At 65.5% G+C, this 18,061-nt stretch overlaps 9 protein-coding genes and 1 non-coding gene across 10 annotated transcripts; 7 read left to right on the top strand and 3 right to left on the bottom strand.

Moving 5' to 3' along the window:
* Positions 1-88: 88 nt before the first annotated feature.
* Q8F55_000963 (uncharacterized protein) lies at positions 89-1,811 on the top strand (the record flags this gene model as incomplete). The annotated part of the gene is made up of 10 exons (XM_069349611.1): positions 89-151; positions 193-367; positions 402-459; positions 520-710; positions 743-943; positions 979-1,080; positions 1,196-1,419; positions 1,457-1,587; positions 1,624-1,726; positions 1,773-1,811. The coding sequence occupies 10 exons, from the start codon at positions 89-91 to the stop codon at positions 1,809-1,811; spliced, it is 1,287 nt and encodes a 428-aa protein (XP_069213155.1).
* A 379-nt stretch (positions 1,812-2,190) lies between these two features.
* On the top strand, positions 2,191-3,886 carry BFR1 (multicopy suppressor of BFA (Brefeldin A); the record flags this gene model as incomplete). The annotated part of the gene is made up of 5 exons (XM_069349610.1): positions 2,191-2,391; positions 2,441-2,682; positions 2,718-3,030; positions 3,069-3,707; positions 3,743-3,886. The coding sequence occupies 5 exons, from the start codon at positions 2,191-2,193 to the stop codon at positions 3,884-3,886; spliced, it is 1,539 nt and encodes a 512-aa protein (XP_069213154.1).
* Positions 3,887-4,515: 629 nt separating this feature from the next.
* On the top strand, positions 4,516-6,302 carry Q8F55_000961 (uncharacterized protein; the record flags this gene model as incomplete). The annotated part of the gene is made up of 5 exons (XM_069349609.1): positions 4,516-4,682; positions 4,716-5,432; positions 5,475-5,853; positions 5,891-6,030; positions 6,077-6,302. 5 exons carry the CDS (start codon positions 4,516-4,518, stop codon positions 6,300-6,302), a joined length of 1,629 nt encoding a protein of 542 aa, XP_069213153.1.
* Positions 6,303-7,026: 724 nt separating this feature from the next.
* Positions 7,027-8,449, top strand: Q8F55_000960 (uncharacterized protein; the record flags this gene model as incomplete). The annotated part of the gene is made up of 2 exons (XM_069349608.1): positions 7,027-8,208; positions 8,255-8,449. 2 exons carry the CDS (start codon positions 7,027-7,029, stop codon positions 8,447-8,449), a joined length of 1,377 nt encoding a protein of 458 aa, XP_069213152.1.
* Positions 8,450-8,730: 281 nt separating this feature from the next.
* On the bottom strand, positions 8,731-10,858 carry MKK1 (Protein kinase C signaling pathway involved MAPKK protein; the record flags this gene model as incomplete). Its single annotated transcript, XM_069349607.1, has 4 exons — positions 8,731-8,875; positions 8,924-9,573; positions 9,613-10,553; positions 10,606-10,858. The coding sequence occupies 4 exons, from the start codon at positions 10,856-10,858 to the stop codon at positions 8,731-8,733; spliced, it is 1,989 nt and encodes a 662-aa protein (XP_069213151.1).
* Positions 10,859-11,357: 499 nt separating this feature from the next.
* Positions 11,358-12,884, top strand: Q8F55_000958 (uncharacterized protein; the record flags this gene model as incomplete). Its single annotated transcript, XM_069349606.1, has 8 exons — positions 11,358-11,588; positions 11,636-11,780; positions 11,854-12,000; positions 12,076-12,138; positions 12,177-12,353; positions 12,399-12,484; positions 12,538-12,661; positions 12,712-12,884. The coding sequence occupies 8 exons, from the start codon at positions 11,358-11,360 to the stop codon at positions 12,882-12,884; spliced, it is 1,146 nt and encodes a 381-aa protein (XP_069213150.1).
* Positions 12,885-12,983: 99 nt separating this feature from the next.
* On the bottom strand, positions 12,984-13,087 carry Q8F55_000957. Its single transcript has one exon. It is a non-coding gene; the product is annotated as a tRNA-Lys (tRNA).
* Positions 13,088-13,635: 548 nt separating this feature from the next.
* On the bottom strand, positions 13,636-14,444 carry RPS25 (40S ribosomal protein eS25; the record flags this gene model as incomplete). Its single annotated transcript, XM_069349605.1, has 5 exons — positions 13,636-13,825; positions 13,876-13,950; positions 14,173-14,235; positions 14,300-14,306; positions 14,426-14,444. The coding sequence occupies 5 exons, from the start codon at positions 14,442-14,444 to the stop codon at positions 13,636-13,638; spliced, it is 354 nt and encodes a 117-aa protein (XP_069213149.1).
* A 195-nt stretch (positions 14,445-14,639) lies between these two features.
* On the top strand, positions 14,640-16,594 carry Q8F55_000955 (uncharacterized protein; the record flags this gene model as incomplete). Its single annotated transcript, XM_069349604.1, has 3 exons — positions 14,640-14,835; positions 14,872-15,133; positions 15,169-16,594. The coding sequence occupies 3 exons, from the start codon at positions 14,640-14,642 to the stop codon at positions 16,592-16,594; spliced, it is 1,884 nt and encodes a 627-aa protein (XP_069213148.1).
* Positions 16,595-16,952: 358 nt separating this feature from the next.
* Q8F55_000954 (mitochondrial 54S ribosomal protein mL57) lies at positions 16,953-17,984 on the top strand (the record flags this gene model as incomplete). Its single annotated transcript, XM_069349603.1, has 3 exons — positions 16,953-17,019; positions 17,182-17,675; positions 17,763-17,984. 3 exons carry the CDS (start codon positions 16,953-16,955, stop codon positions 17,982-17,984), a joined length of 783 nt encoding a protein of 260 aa, XP_069213147.1.
* Between the last annotated feature and the right edge of the window lie 77 nt (positions 17,985-18,061).

Here is an 18,061-nt window from a genome sequence, read left to right as displayed (position 1 = left end):
CCCCCTCTCTCCTCCCCAACCACCCGACGAGCCGCGCCACACTCGCTACAACCACAGCCACAGTCACTACCAAAGTCAATACAGCACCATGATCCTGCCCTCGATCCTCGCTGCGCTCCTTGTTCCGATCGCGCTCGCCGCGCCCGCGCCTGTGAGTGGGGTGTTGTTGCACGTCCCAGCGCTCACGACTAGGCCAACGCGCCACGCAGGCTCACCTCCCTCCCACCGGGGTACAAGTGGAAGCCGCACCACTGGCCCCCGACGGCCGTCCACCCGACCTTCAACGCCACCAATGCCACGACCCACGGCCCGACCAAGCGCGACTGTACCCAGGGCTCCTGGGGCTGCGCGGGCGCCGTGCTCCAGCGTGCGTACGCCAGGCGAGCGAGCTCACACCCCAGAGTGCTCCAACAACGCGTGGGTCAACGTCGCGACCTGCTCGAGCGGGCTCGTCTGCTCGTGAGTATACGCCGCACGGCTGAGTATTACCGCGGCCCGCCGTGCTGACCGCGCCGCCAGGGCAACCGCACCCAACATCGGCTGCGTCTACCCGTGGCAGGTGACTTCCGCCGCCACCAACCCCGCCACGTCGACCGCGGCCAGCACCACCTCCAAGCCCGCCTCGTCGACCACCACGACGACCCCGGCCCCGACCCAGACCGTCAAGGCCGGCAAGTTCTCGGCCCCCCACTACGTCATCTACTCGGACTGTGAGTGGCCCACTGACAGCAGCTGATGACAGCGTGGCTCGCCAACGGCCTCATGCCCACCGTCGCCCAGCTCGGCGGCTTTAACCGCTTCATCCTCGCCTTTGACATGACGATTGGAGCGGTTGACAACGCTGCACTCTGGACGACGCTCGACGACGCCACCCGCACGTCCGTCCTCAACTCGTACCACGACGCTGGTATCGCCCTCATGGTTTCGGCGTTCGGCTCGACCGGTACGGCCTCGTCGTGGAACTCAGCTCACGCACAGATGCCCCCACCTCTGGTGGCCAGAACCCGGTTGCCCTCGCCGGCAAGATTGCCGAGTTTGTTCGCAAGTGGCAGCTTGACGGCGTCGACATCGACTACGAGGGTGGGTTGGTCGCTGGTTGATTGCTCACCTACAGACTTCAACGCCGTCGATGGCGGCACCTCGGCCAACTGGCTTATCCGTGAGTTGCAGAAACGTCTCCCCTCTGAACCCCCAGAATTCCAGATCGCCCTCCGCAACAACCTCGGCCCCAACTATCTCATCTCTCACGGTGGGTCTAGGTCCGCCGCCCCGCTGACCCCAGCCCCCGTTGCCCCCTGGTTCTGCCGCTCGTGCTACAAGGACGGCGCGTACGCCGCATTCAACGAGCAGGCCGGCAACACGGTCGACTTCTACAGCCTCCAGTACTACAACCAGGGCACCGCCTACACTGACTGCAACGTGCGTCTCGCCGTCCTCCCCTCCGCGCTGACCCCAGACCCTCGTCTTCAACTCGGCCTCCACCTCGTGGCCGTACACCTCGATCGGCGAGCTCCACAGCCACGCCGGCATCCCGCTCAACAAGCTCGTGATCGGCAAGCCCCTCATCCCGTCGGGCGCCAACAGCGGGTAGGTCGGGGCGCGCAGGCACACGCTGACACACAGTTACATGACCCCCTCGGCGCTCGGCCAGTGCGTCGCCCAGGGCAAGGCGTCCCTCGGCGGCTGGCCGGGCAGCGTCATGTTCTGGGAGTGGAAGCCGGAGGCTGTGAGTGGCTGGGATCTGGCGTTTGGGCCTCCGCTAACGGCCGCAGAACCCCGCTGCCATCCTCAAGACGGTCACTGGCGCGTAATTGCGATTCGCGCCAGTCATCTCACACCCGGACAAGTCCCGTCCCCCCAAGTCCAAGTTGCCCCAGTCTAAGCCTTGTCTTTAGTTGTCGTATTTTTGCTGCTGCCCGAGCTCGCACTGCCTGCTTGCTCCAGGAATGCATCGCGTGAAACCCCCTGCCTGCGCTCGCGTGATTGCGCCACAAAGGGTGCCACATGGTTTGAGACGGAATCAAAATGTCTCACTCAGGTGCCGCCGACACCACGCCGCGTCCAGGAAAGTCGATGTGGAAGTCGCGGCCGGCCAGTCGGCGGGCGCGGCGCGCGCAGCACGCTGCCCCATCCTACTCGCATTGCCCATTTGTCAACAACCCTCATCTTCCACCACCCCTCCCCACCGCCATGCCCCCCACCACCTCCTCCCAAAAGCCCAACGCGCCCAAGGGCAACGGGGCTGCTGCCACCGGCGGCGCCAACGGTGCGTCAAAAGCGGCCGCCCACGACGGTGCCGACAACCACGTCGGAGGAAAGCCCGACCAGGACAAGTACAACTCGGAGCAGGACGCCTTCAACAAGGAGATTGCGGCCGTCAAGGTCAAGCTCGTGAGTAGCTGTCGGGGTGTGTGGGGCGTGTGTCTGACGCATGCCGCAGGAGGCTGTCCGTGGCCGCATCGCGCTCTCGCAGAGCCCCGGGTCCAACGACCGCCGTACCACCCTCAAGGCCGAGATGGACCAGCTCCGCGGAGAGCAGGGCAAGTTCAAGGCCGAGCGCTCCAAGCTCTTTGACGAGCTCCGAAAGCTCCAGGACGGTGTGCAGAAGAAGATCAAGGACGTGCAGACCCAGCGCGGCAAGACTGGCTTCAACAACGTCTCGCAGATTGACAACCGCATTACGTGGGTATCGCGCCTGGGCGTAGCTAACGCCGCAGCGACCTCAACGCGCAGATCGAGTCGGGATCTATGAAGCTCGTCGACGAGAAGAAGGCGCTCCAGGAGATTACCACGCTCCGCCGTGCCCGCAAGACGCTCGAGTCGAGCTCGTCGTCGGACGACGCTATCGCTGCCGACAAGGCCAACATTGAGGAGATCAAGAAGAAGCTCGACGACCCCGAGGCGAAGAAGGTCAGCGACCGGTTCGACGAGCTGAAGAAGGAGATGGACGCGCTCCGCGCCGAGGGCGACAAGGCGTTCCAGGAGCGCAACAAGCTGTTCGACGAGCGCACCGCCCTGTCTGGCAAGATGGTGAGTGCGAGTGTGAGATGCAGCCGCTGACGACCCAGGACGAGCTCTACGGCGCCAAGCGCGAGCTGGCCGAGAAGTTCCGCGAGCAGAAGGACCAGTACCACCAGAAGATCGCCGCCATCCGCCAGGCCCGCAATGACCGATTCAAGGCCGAGAAGGCCAAGGAGGACGCCGCCCGCCGCGAGGAGGAGATTGTCCGTCTGCGCGAGGAGGCCCGTGCGCCCGCATACTCTGCCGAGATTGAGGACGCCCGCATCCTGATCAACTACTTTGCCGGCAAGTACGGCGTCGGCGAGGTTCCCGAGACGTCTGCGTCGGCCAAGGAGGCTGCCGCTACTACCCCGTCGATCCAGGGTGTCAAGGCGATCGAGGTCCGCAAGGTGGAGGCCGACTTTAAGGGCATGCAGCTCAAGAAGAAGGACGAGGAGCTCGAGGGCTTCTTTGGTGGCTCGAAGAAGAAGAAGGGCGGCAAGAAGGGCGGCGCGTCGGCGGCCACGTCGGGCGCTGCTACCCCCTCTGCGGCTTCTGAATCGGTCAACCTTCCCATGAACCTGCTCTCTGCGCTCTTGAGCTTTGGCATCTCGCCTCCTTCGAACAAGGAGGACGTTGCGCGTACCGTCACCGACCTCGAGACGAAGAAGGCGTGGTTCGAGGCCAACTCGGAGGCCAAGACCAAGGTGGGTGGCTGGGGTGAGATAGCGCTGACATCTAGGCCGAGATTGAGCGCGTCGAGAAGGTTGTCGCCAAGCTGCAGAAGCAGAACGCTGCCGCTGCCGCTGGCGAGGAGGCCGAGGAGGCGAGCGAGGAGCCCGAGGCTGCCGCTGCGCCGGCCGAGGAGGCCAAGGCCGAGGCCTAAGCGCGATTCTAGTCTATCACATTGCTATCCATATGGTTGTCTGGACGGAGCGCATGGGCTTGGGTGACTTGTAGTTGATGGCATGTGTGTGGCCGGGGGCAGTGTGTTGTCAGCTATCAGCTGTCAGAGGCGCAGGGCGGGCGGTGGGCGCCGGCGCCGCTGGCGAGCGGCCAAGCCACGAGCCGAGGCAATGCGATGGGGACAGCCGACCGACGTGTGACCGAAGCTTCGGTCGGCGTGCGGGGACAGTGGCGGGTGGTTGGGGCGCGCATCGCGGATGGGTATCGTCTCGATATCGTCTGACTGCACAGTGCGGCGCGCGGACGCCGTCGACCTGGGTCAATACTGCGAGGCGATAACGACCTGCCGCCTGCCGACCGGGTGGCATCCGCGCGCATCGGTGCACACGCGCTGCTAGCGCGGATGCGATAGAGATCTGGCAGTCCCGATTGATTGTGGCGGGCTTGTCACGAGATACATTCCCCGCCGTCGCGGTGGGCAGGCAGGCCGCGGGGCAGTGGTGCGGGGCAGCGGCGCTGACACCGGCCCGAGTGTTCGCCGCCGACAGAGTTGTCTTGCATACATATAACCGACTGCGAGTGTGGGCCCGCCCCGCCCGCACACGCACAATGGCCACGAGCGCGAGCACTGACAAGGTCGACTACGTCGTCGAGGACAAGGAGGTGCGGCTCGCGAGCCCGCCCCCGGCGCCGGCCGACACGCCCGGCGCCGAGATGGACCTCAGCCGCGGGCTCAAGAGCCGGCACCTGACCATGATCTCGATCGGCGGCGTGCTGTGAGTCGCCGCGCCGGCCCTACTGACGCGCAGGGGCACCGGGCTGTTCCTGTACACTGGCGCGGCGCTGCAGTCTGGCGGCCCGCTCGGCCTGCTGCTAGCCTTCAGCATCATGGGCAGCGTGACGTACGCCGTGCTCATTTCCCTCGGCGAGATGGTGAGCGCTAGCCCGCTCCCCGGCGGGGCCATCTCGCTCGCGGCGCGCTTCGTCGACGAGAGCCTCAGCTTCACGCTCGGCTGGTTCTACTGCTACACGTGGACCATCTTCCTCCCGTCCGAGCTGAGCGCGATCGCCGTGCTCGTGAACCTGTGGAACACGAGCGTCAACAACGCGGTCTGGATCAGCGTCTTCCTCGCCGCGGCCGTCGGGACAAACCTGCTCGGCAGCAGGGCCTACGGCGAGACAGAGTACTGGCTCTCGTGGGTCAAGATCCTGCTCGTCGTCGGGCTCATCATCGTCGACATTGTCATCTCGGCCGGAGGGGTGAAGGGTGCCCCGGCGATAGGGTTTCGATACTGGCGCGACCCGGGCCCGTTCGTCCCCGCGCCTGGTGTCGGCGACCCCACGCTGGCCCGCTTCCTCGGCTTCTGGGCGACGCTCACGCGCGCCGCGTTCAGCTACATCGGGAGCGAGATCGTCGCCATCGCCGCGGGCGAGACGCAGAACCCGCGCAAGAACGTCCCCCGCGCCATTCGCAACGTCTACATCCGCATCCTCCTGTTCTACATCCTCGGCGTGTTTGCCATCGGGTAAGCCCCCTCCCCCAGCCCACGCCCCCCTGACACCCCCAGCATCACGGTGCCGTCCGACGACCCGCGGCTCGGCCTGAACAGCGGCACGGCGCTGGCCTCGCCGTTCGTCATCGCCATCCAGAGCGCCGGCATCAAGGTCCTCCCCGGGGTCGTGAACGGCGCGCTGCTCGCCTCCGGCCTGTCCGCCGCCAACTCGGAGCTCTTTACCTCGAGCCGCGCGCTCCACGGCCTCGCGGTAAACGGGCACGCGCCGCGCCTCTTCGGCCGCACGAGCGCCCGCGGCGTGCCCTACGTCGCCATCCTGACTTGCGCGAGCTTTGGCGCGCTGGCCTACATGAGTATCCGGAGCAGCGCCGGCACCGCGTTCGGATACCTCGCGACCCTTGGCTCGGCCGGCGGCCTGCTCATGTGGTGGGGGGTGGGTTGGGGGCGCTGGAGCGAGCTCACGCCCGCAGGTCTGTATCATCCACATCCGCTTCGACAAGGGCCTCCGGCTCCAGCGCGTGCCGCGCGCCGACTTGCCGTACACCAACGTACTGACGCGCCACTCGGCGGCGGCGTGGTACGCGCTGGTGCTGATCACCATCGTCCTGTTGTGAGTCGCGTCTCTGACACCGACGGCCCCCCCGCTCACTCCCCAGCTTCTCTGGCTACGGCGTCTTCCTCGCCGGCGCGTGGGACACGCCCACCTTCATCACGACCTACCTCCCCATCATCCTCTTCCCCGTCGTGTACGGCGGGCACAAGGCGTGGACGCGGTGCCGCGTCGTGCGGTACGAGGACATGGTGTTCAACGTGTATGCCGATGTGCACGAGGAGAAGGAGGTGAGCGGGCGCTGGAGGAAGATGCTGGCGGCGGTTGCCTAGTAGCTGGGCGCGGTCGCGTAGGTAGCTTGTCTTGCATACATATTTTGGGCGCGAGGATCAATGTTTAGCACGGTGGGCGGCTGCCGCGATAAGATGGGCGGGTGGGGTGGTCGTGGTATGCGCGCGACTAGTCTGGCATGTTGAGTTGTCTGAGTTGTCTGAGCCGTCTGAATCAGTTTGAGCGACTGTCAAGCATGGATGTGGGCGGTGATGCTTTTCCCAAGACCGACTCACCACGCCGCAAGAAAAAGCAGTCGCCAAGTCGTCGAGGTGGCCTCACCGGCGACACTGGCGAGATCAAACACGGCGCACCCCGTCCAGCTGGGTCACCCCAAGGCACTAGTGTGATTGCAGAGGCCACTTGGCGGGTTGAGGGGGCCATCGGCCAATGGACCTCTGCTTTTGCATCACTTTAGACTGGACGCGTACGAGCCATACATGTGGTACATGCAGGACGCGGCGAGTGGACGACAAATGTTGTCGACAAGGATGCAGCGGCTCGACGGCGCCGTCACGCGACCCGCCACAACGTCCCTTGCCGCGCGCCACGCGCCACTGTCGTCGTCGTCGACTTCATAGCCGGTGCCGCCCCACCGGAACTCGTTTCATCCGCCGCATCTCCCTCCCTCCCTCCTGCCTCCTCCTCCTCCCGGCTACCCGCAATGCAAACAACAACAATAGCGACAACACTCTAGCCACCTCGCCACCCCACCACCCACGCACAATGCCCGCGCCCGGCTCCCCACCGCCGGGGCGCGCCCTCTCCCCTCCCCCGCCTGCCCCGGCCCACCCCCCACCCCCCGACGACCACACGCACACGCGCACCTTCTACGGCCCGTTCGTCGTCCTCGTCGGCATCGTGCTCGCCAGCGCGTGGCAGACCGAGGCCGCGTCATACATGGCCAGCACGCTCGGCTTCGACAAGCCCTACTTCTCCTTCTTCGTCACGCACGCGAGCTTCACCCTCGTCTTTCCGGTGCACCTCGCCGTCCTGGCGTTACGCGGCGGCGGGCCCCGCGGCGCGCGCGGCCGCGCAAAGGCCCTCCTCCGAAACCTCCGCGCCGTGCTCGCAGACCAGTTCGGCACTGTGCCCCGCTGGCGCGCGCTCGCCCGCCCCCTCGCCCGCAAAATCACCCCGCTCACCCTCCTCATCTCGGCGCCCGCCCTGTGCTGGTACGTCGCGATGGCCTTCTCGCCGGCCATGGACATCACGGCAATCTACGCGACCAGCGCGTTCCACGCATACTTCTTCTCGCTCCTCCTCCTCGGCACGCGGCTCACGCGCACGACCGTGCTCGCCATCGCGCTGGCCTTCGCCGGCGTCATCGTCCTCACCCTCGACGGGACGTCCCCAGGCGAGATGGGCAAGGGCCGCGTCTTCGGCGACCTCGTCATGGTCGTCGGCGCCATCCTGCTCGGCCTCTACGAGGTGGTCTACAAGCTCGTGCTCCCCGAGTCTCCCCGCGAGCGCGAGCGGCACGACGTCGAGCGCGCCGCGAGCCCCGAGGCCGCGACTCCGAGCGTCGTGTCCGAGCCCGAGTCGGACGACGAGGACAACGACATCGCGCTCGGCTCGGGCTCGGCGCAGCGCACGCAGCGCCAGGGATCGAGAACCCCGCTCCTGCCAAAGGGCGCAGACGAGAATGGCACCGCTGGCACCAGCACCCCGCCGCTGCACTACGCGCCGCTGACCCCCCCGGCTGTGGGGCACGCGCACCGCCTCGCCCCGCTCCCGGAGGCGTTTCACGCAAACTTCCTCACCTCGGCGATCGGATTCGCCACCCTCGTCCTCCTCTGGGTCCCCATCCCGCTCTTGCACTGGACCGGCGTCGAGCCCTTCGTCCAGCCCCGCGGCGCAAAGCTCATCGGCATCCTCGTCGTCGTGTGTGCCGGCGGCTCGATCTACGTGAGTCCAGCTACTTCGTTGTCGAGGTCCCAGCTGACTTGCCCAGAACGCCGGCCTCATGGTCCTCATCGGGATATGGGGCCCGACGACCTCGTCCGTCGCAAACCTCCTCACCATCGGCCTCGTGGCCATCATCGATACACTCTGGATGGGCCGCGTGCCCACCCTCCAGACGCTCGCTGGCGCGTGCATGATCTGCGTCGGCTTTGCCGTCTTGCTATGGGAGGGCGAAGGCGAGTGATCGCCCCGTGACAATGATCTCCGCCGGGCGCCATCTGTATCCTAGACTGTATAGACACAGCAATGTATTGCTTTAAACATGCATATCAGAGTTAGGCACATGCAGTGGTGGATCTACTAGGGCAGGCGCAGAGGCCGCGAGTGAGTGCAGGGACAGGGGACGCGAGGACATGGGGCATGGGGTGGAAATGGGAATGGGAGTGCAGGTGGTCGTGGCTTGTCGACCACAATGGTGTCATCGTCCGTGTTCGTGAGTGCGTGCTGGGTCTAGTACTATTCGGTTTATGCGAAAGGCGCGTCGTGGAGCGATGGCACGAGCGCTGCGACCCATCGGGCCATGTTGACGTTCTTCTGTTCGGAACGGATGATGAAGGGGTGCTGGAGTAACTGGCGCGGGTAGGGACGCTCAGTGCCGGATCGGATCAGGCTGGAGGGATGGTCAGCACAACTCGGCAAACCTCGGCAGAATGCTCACCACTCGGCCATAAAGTCACGGATCAACTGCGTCCACTCGCGTCCAGCGGCCGGGTTGTCGACCATGGCGGGCACTGGCGCAGTCACAATGTAGCTGAGCAGCTCGATGGGCGCAACATTCTGAGACTCGCCCTCGGGAGGGAAGGGGAAGCGAAGGTGCGCCACCTCGTGCAGCGTCATGCCCAGCGACCACACATCGGCCTTGATTGAGTAGTTCTGGCCCTGGATACGCTCGGGCGCCATGTAGAACGAAGTTCCGGTGAATGTGCCGGCGTGCGAGTCGACGAGCTCACCCGCGACGCCAAAGTCGCACAGCTTGACAGCGCCGTTGCGGGTGAGCAGAATGTTGCTCGGCTTGATGTCTCGGTGGATAATGTGTCGCTCGTGGAGGTAGTCGAGGCCTCGGAGGACAGACGACGCGATACGACCCAGGACGTGCTCTGAAGGAAGTACGCTCGTCTTCTTCATCCTACCGATGAGGTAGTCGAGCGAGCCGGCCTCGCAGAACTCCATCAGAATGCAGATTTGCGTGTCGCGTTCGGCGAGGAAGGCACCATAGTGCTCCACAATGTAGGGCGAACGCTCCGACGCAAACTGCAGCTCGCGCATGAGCTGGCGGTGCATATTGGGGTTGGGCGAGCGGGTAATAACCTGGAGAAATCAGCACAATTCGCCCCGCAAGCAACCCACCTTCCTCGCCATGACCTTGCCGGAACGTGCCTCGACCACGAGATCAACAGCGCCGCCCGCGCCCTCACCCAAGTGGCGGATGAGCTTGAGCTCGGGCTCGACATTGGGGTCGATCCAGACCTCGGGCTCGTCAACCACGGGCTCGTGGAGCGAAGTTGGCCGGCTTGCACCGTTCTCCAAGTCGCGTGTGGGCGTAGATATCGACAGGGCGCGCAACGCCGACAGGTCTTGGTCCACGAGGCTACTGCGCGAGTCGCTGCGGCTCGCCGTGCGGGACCCAGAGCGCGGCTGGTCGTAGAATGATCCGGCCGCAGAGCCCGCGCGTGAGCGGCCCGCACTCGGTGCCGGGCTGGTATCGCGCCTGCCCATGCGAGACACGGCTTGGCGAATATCCTCAATCTGGAACCCGGCCTCCTCCGCGCACTGCAAGCCCTGTCCGTCGTTGTCGCCTCCGTATCCACCGTATCCGCCGCCGTAGGCCGAGTACCCTCCTCCATGGCTGGGGTTGTGGGCATGAACCGTTGCGTCGCGGTCCTCGCCTGGCACAGGCGTTCTAAGCTGGCTTCCGTTCTCCTCGTCTGGGTAGTCGTTGGCCATGAACGCCGCGCCACCTCCCCCGCTGCCGGTGGGAATCGCAAGCTTGAGTCCACCGAGCCGTGGTGCAGCTCGAGGAGGAGCACCCGGTGCGAACTGTGCCGGAGGGGCACTCGGGTCAAGGGTAAGGCTTGGCCGTAGACTTGGTCCCGTGGCTAGCTGGGGCGCCGTCTGCGGCCGCTGGGGAGGGAGTGCAGGCGAAAGCGTCAGTTTTGGTCGTCCTGACGCGCCAGTGCCCAGCGAGGAGGACCCAGATCGTGGCTTCAAGGCCAGTGCCGGTAGTGCCGACTGCGACGATGGCGCCTGGTGCCAGCCACCGATGCCGGCTTGGTCTACGTTGATGCCGGCTGTGGAATATTAGACAATGCACGGCTACTAGACGCTGTTGTTGCTACTCACGGACATTGCCAGCAGGAATGCTAAGTTTTGGAGGGTGAGGACTGATGCGTGAAGGGAATGACGATGGCGAGGGCGCATAGGTGTAGGCCGGGTTGGGCGTGGCCGAGGGTGTCGACGACCCAGACCCAGAGCCAGAGCCAGAGCCAGAGTCGGGTCGGGGTGGTGGAGTTCCACCCGACGCACTTGCCGCCGCCGCCGCCGCTGCCTGCGAAGGGTTTGGACGCGCGCCACCTGGTCGCCTGGGGGTTCCCATTTGGGGAGCGGGACGACTCGCCGACAGAGGGGGTGGCCTTGAGCTTGAGCTCATTGTGGTGTGTGCGGCGCGCGCGGCGTGCGGACGGTGACGCCGCTACACGTGGCGTCGATGGTTTGCCTGTGCTGTTGCCGTGGAGAGCTGCTCGGCAGCTTGCAGCGGATGTCACGAGCACGAAGGGGGAGGGAGGGCGAGGTACAAGGAGGGGTTAAGAGTAGTCGAAGTGAGAGAATGGAGAAAGAGAATGAGAGTGGGAGGGGGATGTAGGGCGGTTGTGGGAGGGGGGACGAGGGGGAGCAGATTGGGGCAGTAGTAGTAGGACGAGGGGAAGCGCGCGCGGGAGTGAGTGAGTGGGGTGGGTGGGTGGTTGACTCCGCTCGACTTGGACGCGCGTCACTATTAACAATTATTTCAATCTTGCTCGACCATCTCCCTCGTCGTCCATCCCCCCTTTTGTCCTCCTTTGTCTTTGCGCCTCGGCCCCCAGCAAAGTTTAAACATGCACGCAGCTCTGCAGCGCACTCCGGCGCTCTCGACGCTCGTTGCCCGCGTCTCCCAGCAACCTCTCTCGGCTCCGCGAGCCACGGCTGCTTGCGCATTAGCGTTGCGCCATCGACCCGCCGCCCCGATTAACCCGACTTGGTCGTCTTCAGCCTCAACGTCACAACAACGACAGCAACAGCGCAGACGACTGCATTCCTCTGCGACTCTGCGACACGAGAACCCGTTGGTACGTCTTGGAGCTCCGTATTCTCCGCAAATGCTAACGGCACGCAGGGCATCCCAAAGCGCGAGGCAAACCCAGCGCCAAGGATCCCCCGCCGTGCCGCCGGACCTCCTCAAAAGAGCGGTATTCGCGGTGTAAACCATGTCGTAGTTGTCGCGTCCGGAAAAGGCGGAGTCGGCAAGAGCACCGTCGCAGGTACGCAACCTCAGCCTCCTCCCTCCACCTCCCACGTCACAAGTGGAGCATGTTTCACTGACCTTGCATGCAGCGAATCTCGCCCTCGCCCTCGCCAAGACGTCACCTGAGGCGCTTGGCCGTCCGGCGCGCATCGGGCTGCTGGACCTCGACATCTTTGGCCCTAGTGTCCCCCTCCTCATGGGCCTCGATCGTGCCGGCGAGCCCGAAATGAACGATGGTGAGTGGCGAGTGGATCTACTGCTGGATACCGTGTGTTTCGGAGATCTAAATGCATGCTGACTGATATCCCCAGCGAACAAGCTCATCCCGTTGCAAAACCATGGCATCAAGACCATGTCCATCGGGTACCTGCTGCGTGCGTTGGCGAGTCCGTTGTCTAAACTAACGCCTTAGCCCCCGACCCCAACCAGCCGGTTGTCTGGCGCGGTCTCATGGTGCAAAAGGCGGTCCAGCAGCTGCTCTTCGACGTCGACTGGGCACAGGGAGGCGACCTCGACGCGCTCGTTATCGACATGCCGCCGGGCACTGGTGACGTGCAGCTGAGCCTGGGGCAGCTTGTTGTTGTGGATGGTATGTCTGCTGCGAACTGCGTGGAAGGTCCAGCTGACACACCAGGCGCCGTCATCGTCTCGACACCACAGGACGTGGCGCTTATCGACGCGCGTAAGGGCGTGGCCATGTTCCAGAAGGTTGGCGTGCCGGTAAGTACGGACGCGGGCTGCGGGCGAGCGAGGCCGCTGACTTGGCGCCACAGATCATCGGCCTCTTGCTCAACATGTCGCATTTCAAGTGCGGCTCGTGTGACACGCCCCATGAGTTGTTTGGCAGCTCGGACAAGTTTACCGCTGCGGCGAGTGAGCTTGGCTTGGACGTCCTTGGTGGGTGGAGCTGCATTGCGCGAGTGGCAACAGCTGACGTGCCACCCCAGGCAAGGTGCCACTTGTCACCTCTGTGAGCGACGGTGGCGATGCCGGCCGGCCCGTAATGGTGCAGAGCGGCGCCGAGGGCGACGAGGTGCGCGCGGCAATGAGCCATGTCGGCGACGAGGTGTGGCAGTACCTCGCCAAGCGGCCCAAGGCGAATGTTGGCGTGAGGGGATAAGTCGGTAGTCGAGAGGCCTTGGAGGCCGTTCCACAGGAACAATGGGGCGCGGGCAAAAACGACGATCTTCTGCAGCTCATGCTTCTGTCGCCCATAGCCAACCCCCGGCGGGATTCGAACCCGCGATCCTCGAGTCATACACTTCTCCAAGAGGTTGGAGGATGCGTAAAAGCTCGACGCCTTAACCTCTAGGCCACAGGGGTTTGGTTGTTTCCGCCAGTCGCGGCTTGGTCGGGTTAGTTGCCACGTGGCTGTAGGGCATGGCATAGGGCATCAAGCATCAAGCATGTAGCATACAGCAGCGTAGCAGTATAGCAGATGCGCATCCATAGCATATGATCAGCCTTGGGCCATCTGCGTTGGACGGGGTGGGTTTCAGCGTATCGAACAGTTGGAGAGGTCGAGCAGTAATGAGAGAGACAAGTAGAGAACGGTGCCGGTTGCGCGCACACGAAAATTATGCTGCACCCACGCCGAACGAGTTGTGCACAACAGAAGTCTCGGCGCGCGTCCAGCTCCGCTGCTCCCAAGCAGCCCGACACGAGACACGACAGACATCCTAATCCAAGCCCCTCGCCGTGTCAGTAGTGAGTCGCCCTTGTCCCCGTGACCAAGCCCCAACCATCCCACTCCCTCGCCCTCTCCTTGCGCTGCTCTGATGCAAGCTGTCCATAATCCTACATGCCCTGCACTCGCCACATGGTCGTGTGCGAGCCCGCTGCCATAACGATTCGTAGTCGTAGTGGAACGTTTACTCCTTGCCGGCGGTGGCGCGGGTGTAGATGAGCTGGGCGTGGTGGTGGACGACGCGCTTGATGTGGCCCTCCTTCTCGAGGAAGGCGATGGCGCGGCGGGCGAGCGAGCCGTTGACCTTCATGCGGTCAATGAGGACCGACTGCGAGATGAGCTTGTAGGTCGGGACCTCCTTGAGGATGCGGTCGCTGGGGTGGGTTAGCCGGGAAAAAAAGTTGCGACAATCGCCAGCACTCACTAGGTCTGCTTGTCGAGGGCAACGGCGTTGTTGGCCTTGTCCTTAACCTTGCCCTTGGACCACTTTTTCTTCTTACTGCGAGGTGTCAGAGATGCTCGACTGGAGTTGAAGATTCTCGCGGCAGCAGCAGCAGGCAGCAGCAGCATCCGGCAGCAGGGCGTTGTCGACGCGTGTCGGCGCATCCTCTCTCCCCCGTCCCCATCCCCCATTCCCGCGCCCATGCTCGCTGTCGCCTTGATGCCTGATGTCTGCTGCCTTGCCTGCTGCCTGCCGCCGTCGAGTTGGAACACTACTCACCCGGCCTTGGAACCGGCCTGAGCGGCAAGGGCCTTCTGGGCCTTGGACTTCACCTGGGGAGGCCTGTGGTCGCGTCAGCATGTGTGTCGTTGTCGTTGGTGTCGTCGTCGTCGCCGAGGGTACTGACATTTTTGCTTGTCGGATAGTGAAAGAGAGACGAGGCGAATGTAAGGTGAGCGAGCGCCGGCCAGCGGCGAGGGTGGGAGGGGACCAGCAGCGGCAGGCCCTGCCAGCCAGCCCAGGACCCACCCACCCGCCCAGACGACCACCATAGCACCTTCACCACCCAGGACGACCTCGAATTTGATCCCGCGCCAACTTTCGACAACTCGTCGACGCCGCTATCCCCGGCGTGTGGCACTGGCTGTGAGTCACGTGATCAAACCCAGCTTCACGCGTCATGCATGTGGAGGTTGGACGAGATGCGCGATGCTGGGTGGCAATAAGCCATCAACATCGCATCGACCATGCCGGGCAAGCGGAGACGGTCCTCGCACGCGCCGGCGGCCCCATCGTCGCCCGCCGGCGTGTTCGCGCTCGACGAGCTCTTCCTCCGCGTCCTGGGTCAGCTCGACGCGCCCGACCTCGCGCGCGCGCAGGGCGTGAGCCGGCACTGGGCAAGGATGGCGCTCGACCCACAGCTGTGGAAGCGGCTGTACCTTGGTGAGCTAGCTGATCCCGGGGCCTAGCTGAAGCCAGACCGCTACCCCCACCCACACCACTCGCGCCTGGTGTACACGCGCACCTCGGGTGCGTCGACGCCGCTGCGGCCCCTCGCACGGCTCCCGTCGCGCGCGTTCCCACCGCCGTCGCCGTCCCCCTCGCCGGTGGACATTGCGCTCGTCGCGTCGGGCAAGGGGAGCGCGCGGGCGGCAATAGACCGCGAGAGTCTGGCCACGGATCACGTCGTGCGCAACGATGGGATCGACTGGAAGGCCATGATGCGGCTAGGGACCAACTGGTACGTTTGCGTGGGGGAGAGCTCGCTGACGCCAGGTCGAACGGGAACGCGCGATCCGAGGCCAGCGTGTCGCTACCGCCCTCGCCCGTGTCGCGCCCAGCTGACCAGCACGAGGAAGACGAGGACGACACCCCGCCGTACACGCCACACCACCTCGCCCTGTTCCCGGCGTTCATCTGCACCTCGAGCCCCGCGTCCCCGCTTGTACACGTGTACGCGGCACAGAAGGCGGACACGACGCCGCCGTCGCTGGGCATCATCCCCCCGCCGCCGGGGTGGTCGTCCCCCGCCCGGCCGGACAACGTCACGGCGATATGTGCCGATCAGGCAGTGGTGCAGGCGGAAGACGGGTCGCTCCCCGCCCGTGTGGTGATCTTCTACGCGTCAGGAGGCTTCGCCGTCGTCCGCTTGCGGCTCGACGAAGGGAGGCTGGTCTGGACGCGCGAGTCGGTGTCGAATGCCCGCTCGCGCCCACGCCGCCGAGGAGCGCCACCCGGGGCTGACCCCGTCGTCCTCGCCGCGCTCAACTACCCCGTCCTCTTAACCTGCTCCCTCCGGTTCCACCTGTCGGTCTATCTCCTCTCGGACGCCCCGCCGGTCCTCCTCCGCGCCTTGCACTCGGAGGTGTCGTTCCACCCCGCCGCGCTGTCCCTCTTCCCGCCTGTCGACACCAAGCCGGGCCGCTTCCGCGCAGCACTGACGTACTCGACGCCCATTTACCCGTCGTCCTGGACCGTCGCGGTGCAAGAGCTCGGCATCAGCCTCTCGCCGTCGGGCGCCGGGGCCATCCACCGCGGCGAGTGTTACCGCGTCGGCGGCGCAGTGCGGGACGACGCGTGGCCGCGCAGGCTGAACCCGCTCGTCGGCGTGCGCGGGGACGCGGTGGGCGTCGGCACAGACGGCCGGTGGTGCGTCCTCGCTGGGGGGAGCGACAGCGTAATCCATGTGTACTCGCTCCCTACGCCACATGCCAAGGCGGGCGACCCGCCACCAATCGTGCACGCGCAGACTCTCCTCGCGCCGACCGTATCCGTCACGTCCGTGTCGCTTGCGTCGGGGCGCTGTGTGTCGGGCGGGCGCGACGGCCGCGTGCTGGTGTGGGAGCTGGATGAGGGGGAGGACGGTGAGGACGGCGCGCGAGTCGGCCGGACGGTCGGGTTCGTCGAGGTCCAGCCTGGCGGGCGGCGGCGGCGGTTGGATGTGCCACCCGACTCGGAGGGGGATACCGACTCTGACGACGACGACAACCTGCCCTCGTCCCTGCCCCACCCGGCCGCCATCTCCACCGCTGCCCGTCAGCTCTTCCTCGCTACCCCGCCGGCGTCGCTCCGCCCCGCGGCGGCGGTACCGCGCTCCGACCTGCCCCCCGCGATCCGGCAGCTGGCGTTTGACGAGCAGAAGATTGTCGCGCTGGCCGACGACCACGGCGTGGACGTGATGCGTGTGTGGAGTTTTGCGTGACCCGTTGTTGTCTGCATGCTGCTCCCCATTGCCCATGCATGTAGCCCTAGTCACTATGCATTGTATCAAGGTCGCACTTGTTAATGCAGTCGCCTCTGCGCCACCTCCACCCTATTGGGCGCCACGGTTTTTTTAACCCCGGATTATGCCGCCGTCGCTCGTCGTCGCTTTCCGACTTTTGGATCATCACACAAGTGGCATACGACCACGACGCACATCGAGCAGCGAGCAAGCACACCCCCACGGCGAGCAGTGGACGAACGGCAGAGCACAAGCAGACGTGCGCGCGCTTGAACGACGCGAAACGACCCGGCAACCACCGAGACCGACCCTCCCCCGACCGCTTCCCCTCCCCACCATGTCCTCGTCAAGGGCTGTCGCCTCGGCGAGCCGCGCCGTGCGCGCCGCGACACGGAGACCAGAGGGTGGGTGGTGATGGCTGTGTGTGGTGTGGTGTGCTGACGCCGTGACTGCTGCTCTGTCGTGACCTCTCCGCTGTTGTGCCCCCCCCCCTCCTGCTCAACCATGACAATCGCTATCCCCTCGGCCCCTCGCTCACCCGCTACGCTTGCTCGCTCGCCCCACAGCCCGCCTCTACTCGGCCGCCGCCGCCGAGGCCGCCGCGCCCTCGCCCTCGACCCCGCCCCCAGTCGCCCGCCGGACCCGCACCACCACGCCGGACGAGGCGCAGGCGTTCCTCTCCGACATTCTCAAGCTCCCCCCCTCCGCGGCCTTCCCCCCGGCCCTCGCGCTCCAGATCCTCACACACAAGAGCTACCGCTTCGCGCACCGCATCGCCCACGCGCCGCCGTACACGCCCAGCGAGCTCGAGGCCGGGCAGGCGAGCCACAACGAGCGCCTGGGTTTCGTGGGCAAGCGCGCCCTCGGCGCCTACACCACCATGTTCCTGCACGAGGCGCTGCACTCTGCCGAGGGCGTGCGCGCCGCCCCCGGCTTCATTAGGGCCGACGAGCAGGGCCTCGAGCAGCGCCTCGAGGACCTGCTGCATCTCAACAACATTGGCGCGACCGTCGGCGCAAAGTGGGGGCTGGAGCGGGTCATGCGGTACGACCGCGGCGAGGTGAGTCGCGCCGGCTTGGCTGCGGCCGCAGGCCGCAGGCAGCGGGCAGCAGGTAGTAGGCCCCAGGCCAGTACTCACGCCCCCCAGACCAGGCCCGACGGATCCACCTCGCACAGCATCCACGGCACGACGGTCGCCGCCGTCCTCGGCGGCGTCTTCACGCACCTCGGCAGCCCGGCCGCACAACGCGCATACTACGTGCACGTGCTGCCGGCGCTCGCAAAGGACCTGGGCGGCGACCCGGCGCTCGTGAATGCCGCGGCCGCGCTCAGCCAGAGCGCGCTGGTCCTCGGCGTGGTTCCCAAGTAGTTGGTTTTTGTTAGCACTGCTCATTGCATCGCATGTATCGCATCGGGAGAGCGGGCGGGCCACGAGCGCAGCGAGTG

Source organism: Vanrija albida, assembly GCF_041260175.1.
Source record: "Vanrija albida strain AlHP1 chromosome Unknown contig_1, whole genome shotgun sequence".
NCBI lineage: Eukaryota > Fungi > Basidiomycota > Tremellomycetes > Trichosporonales > Trichosporonaceae > Vanrija > Vanrija albida.
The sequence above is the reverse complement of the archived record's forward strand: the minus strand, read 5'-3'. Positions and strand labels throughout refer to the sequence as shown.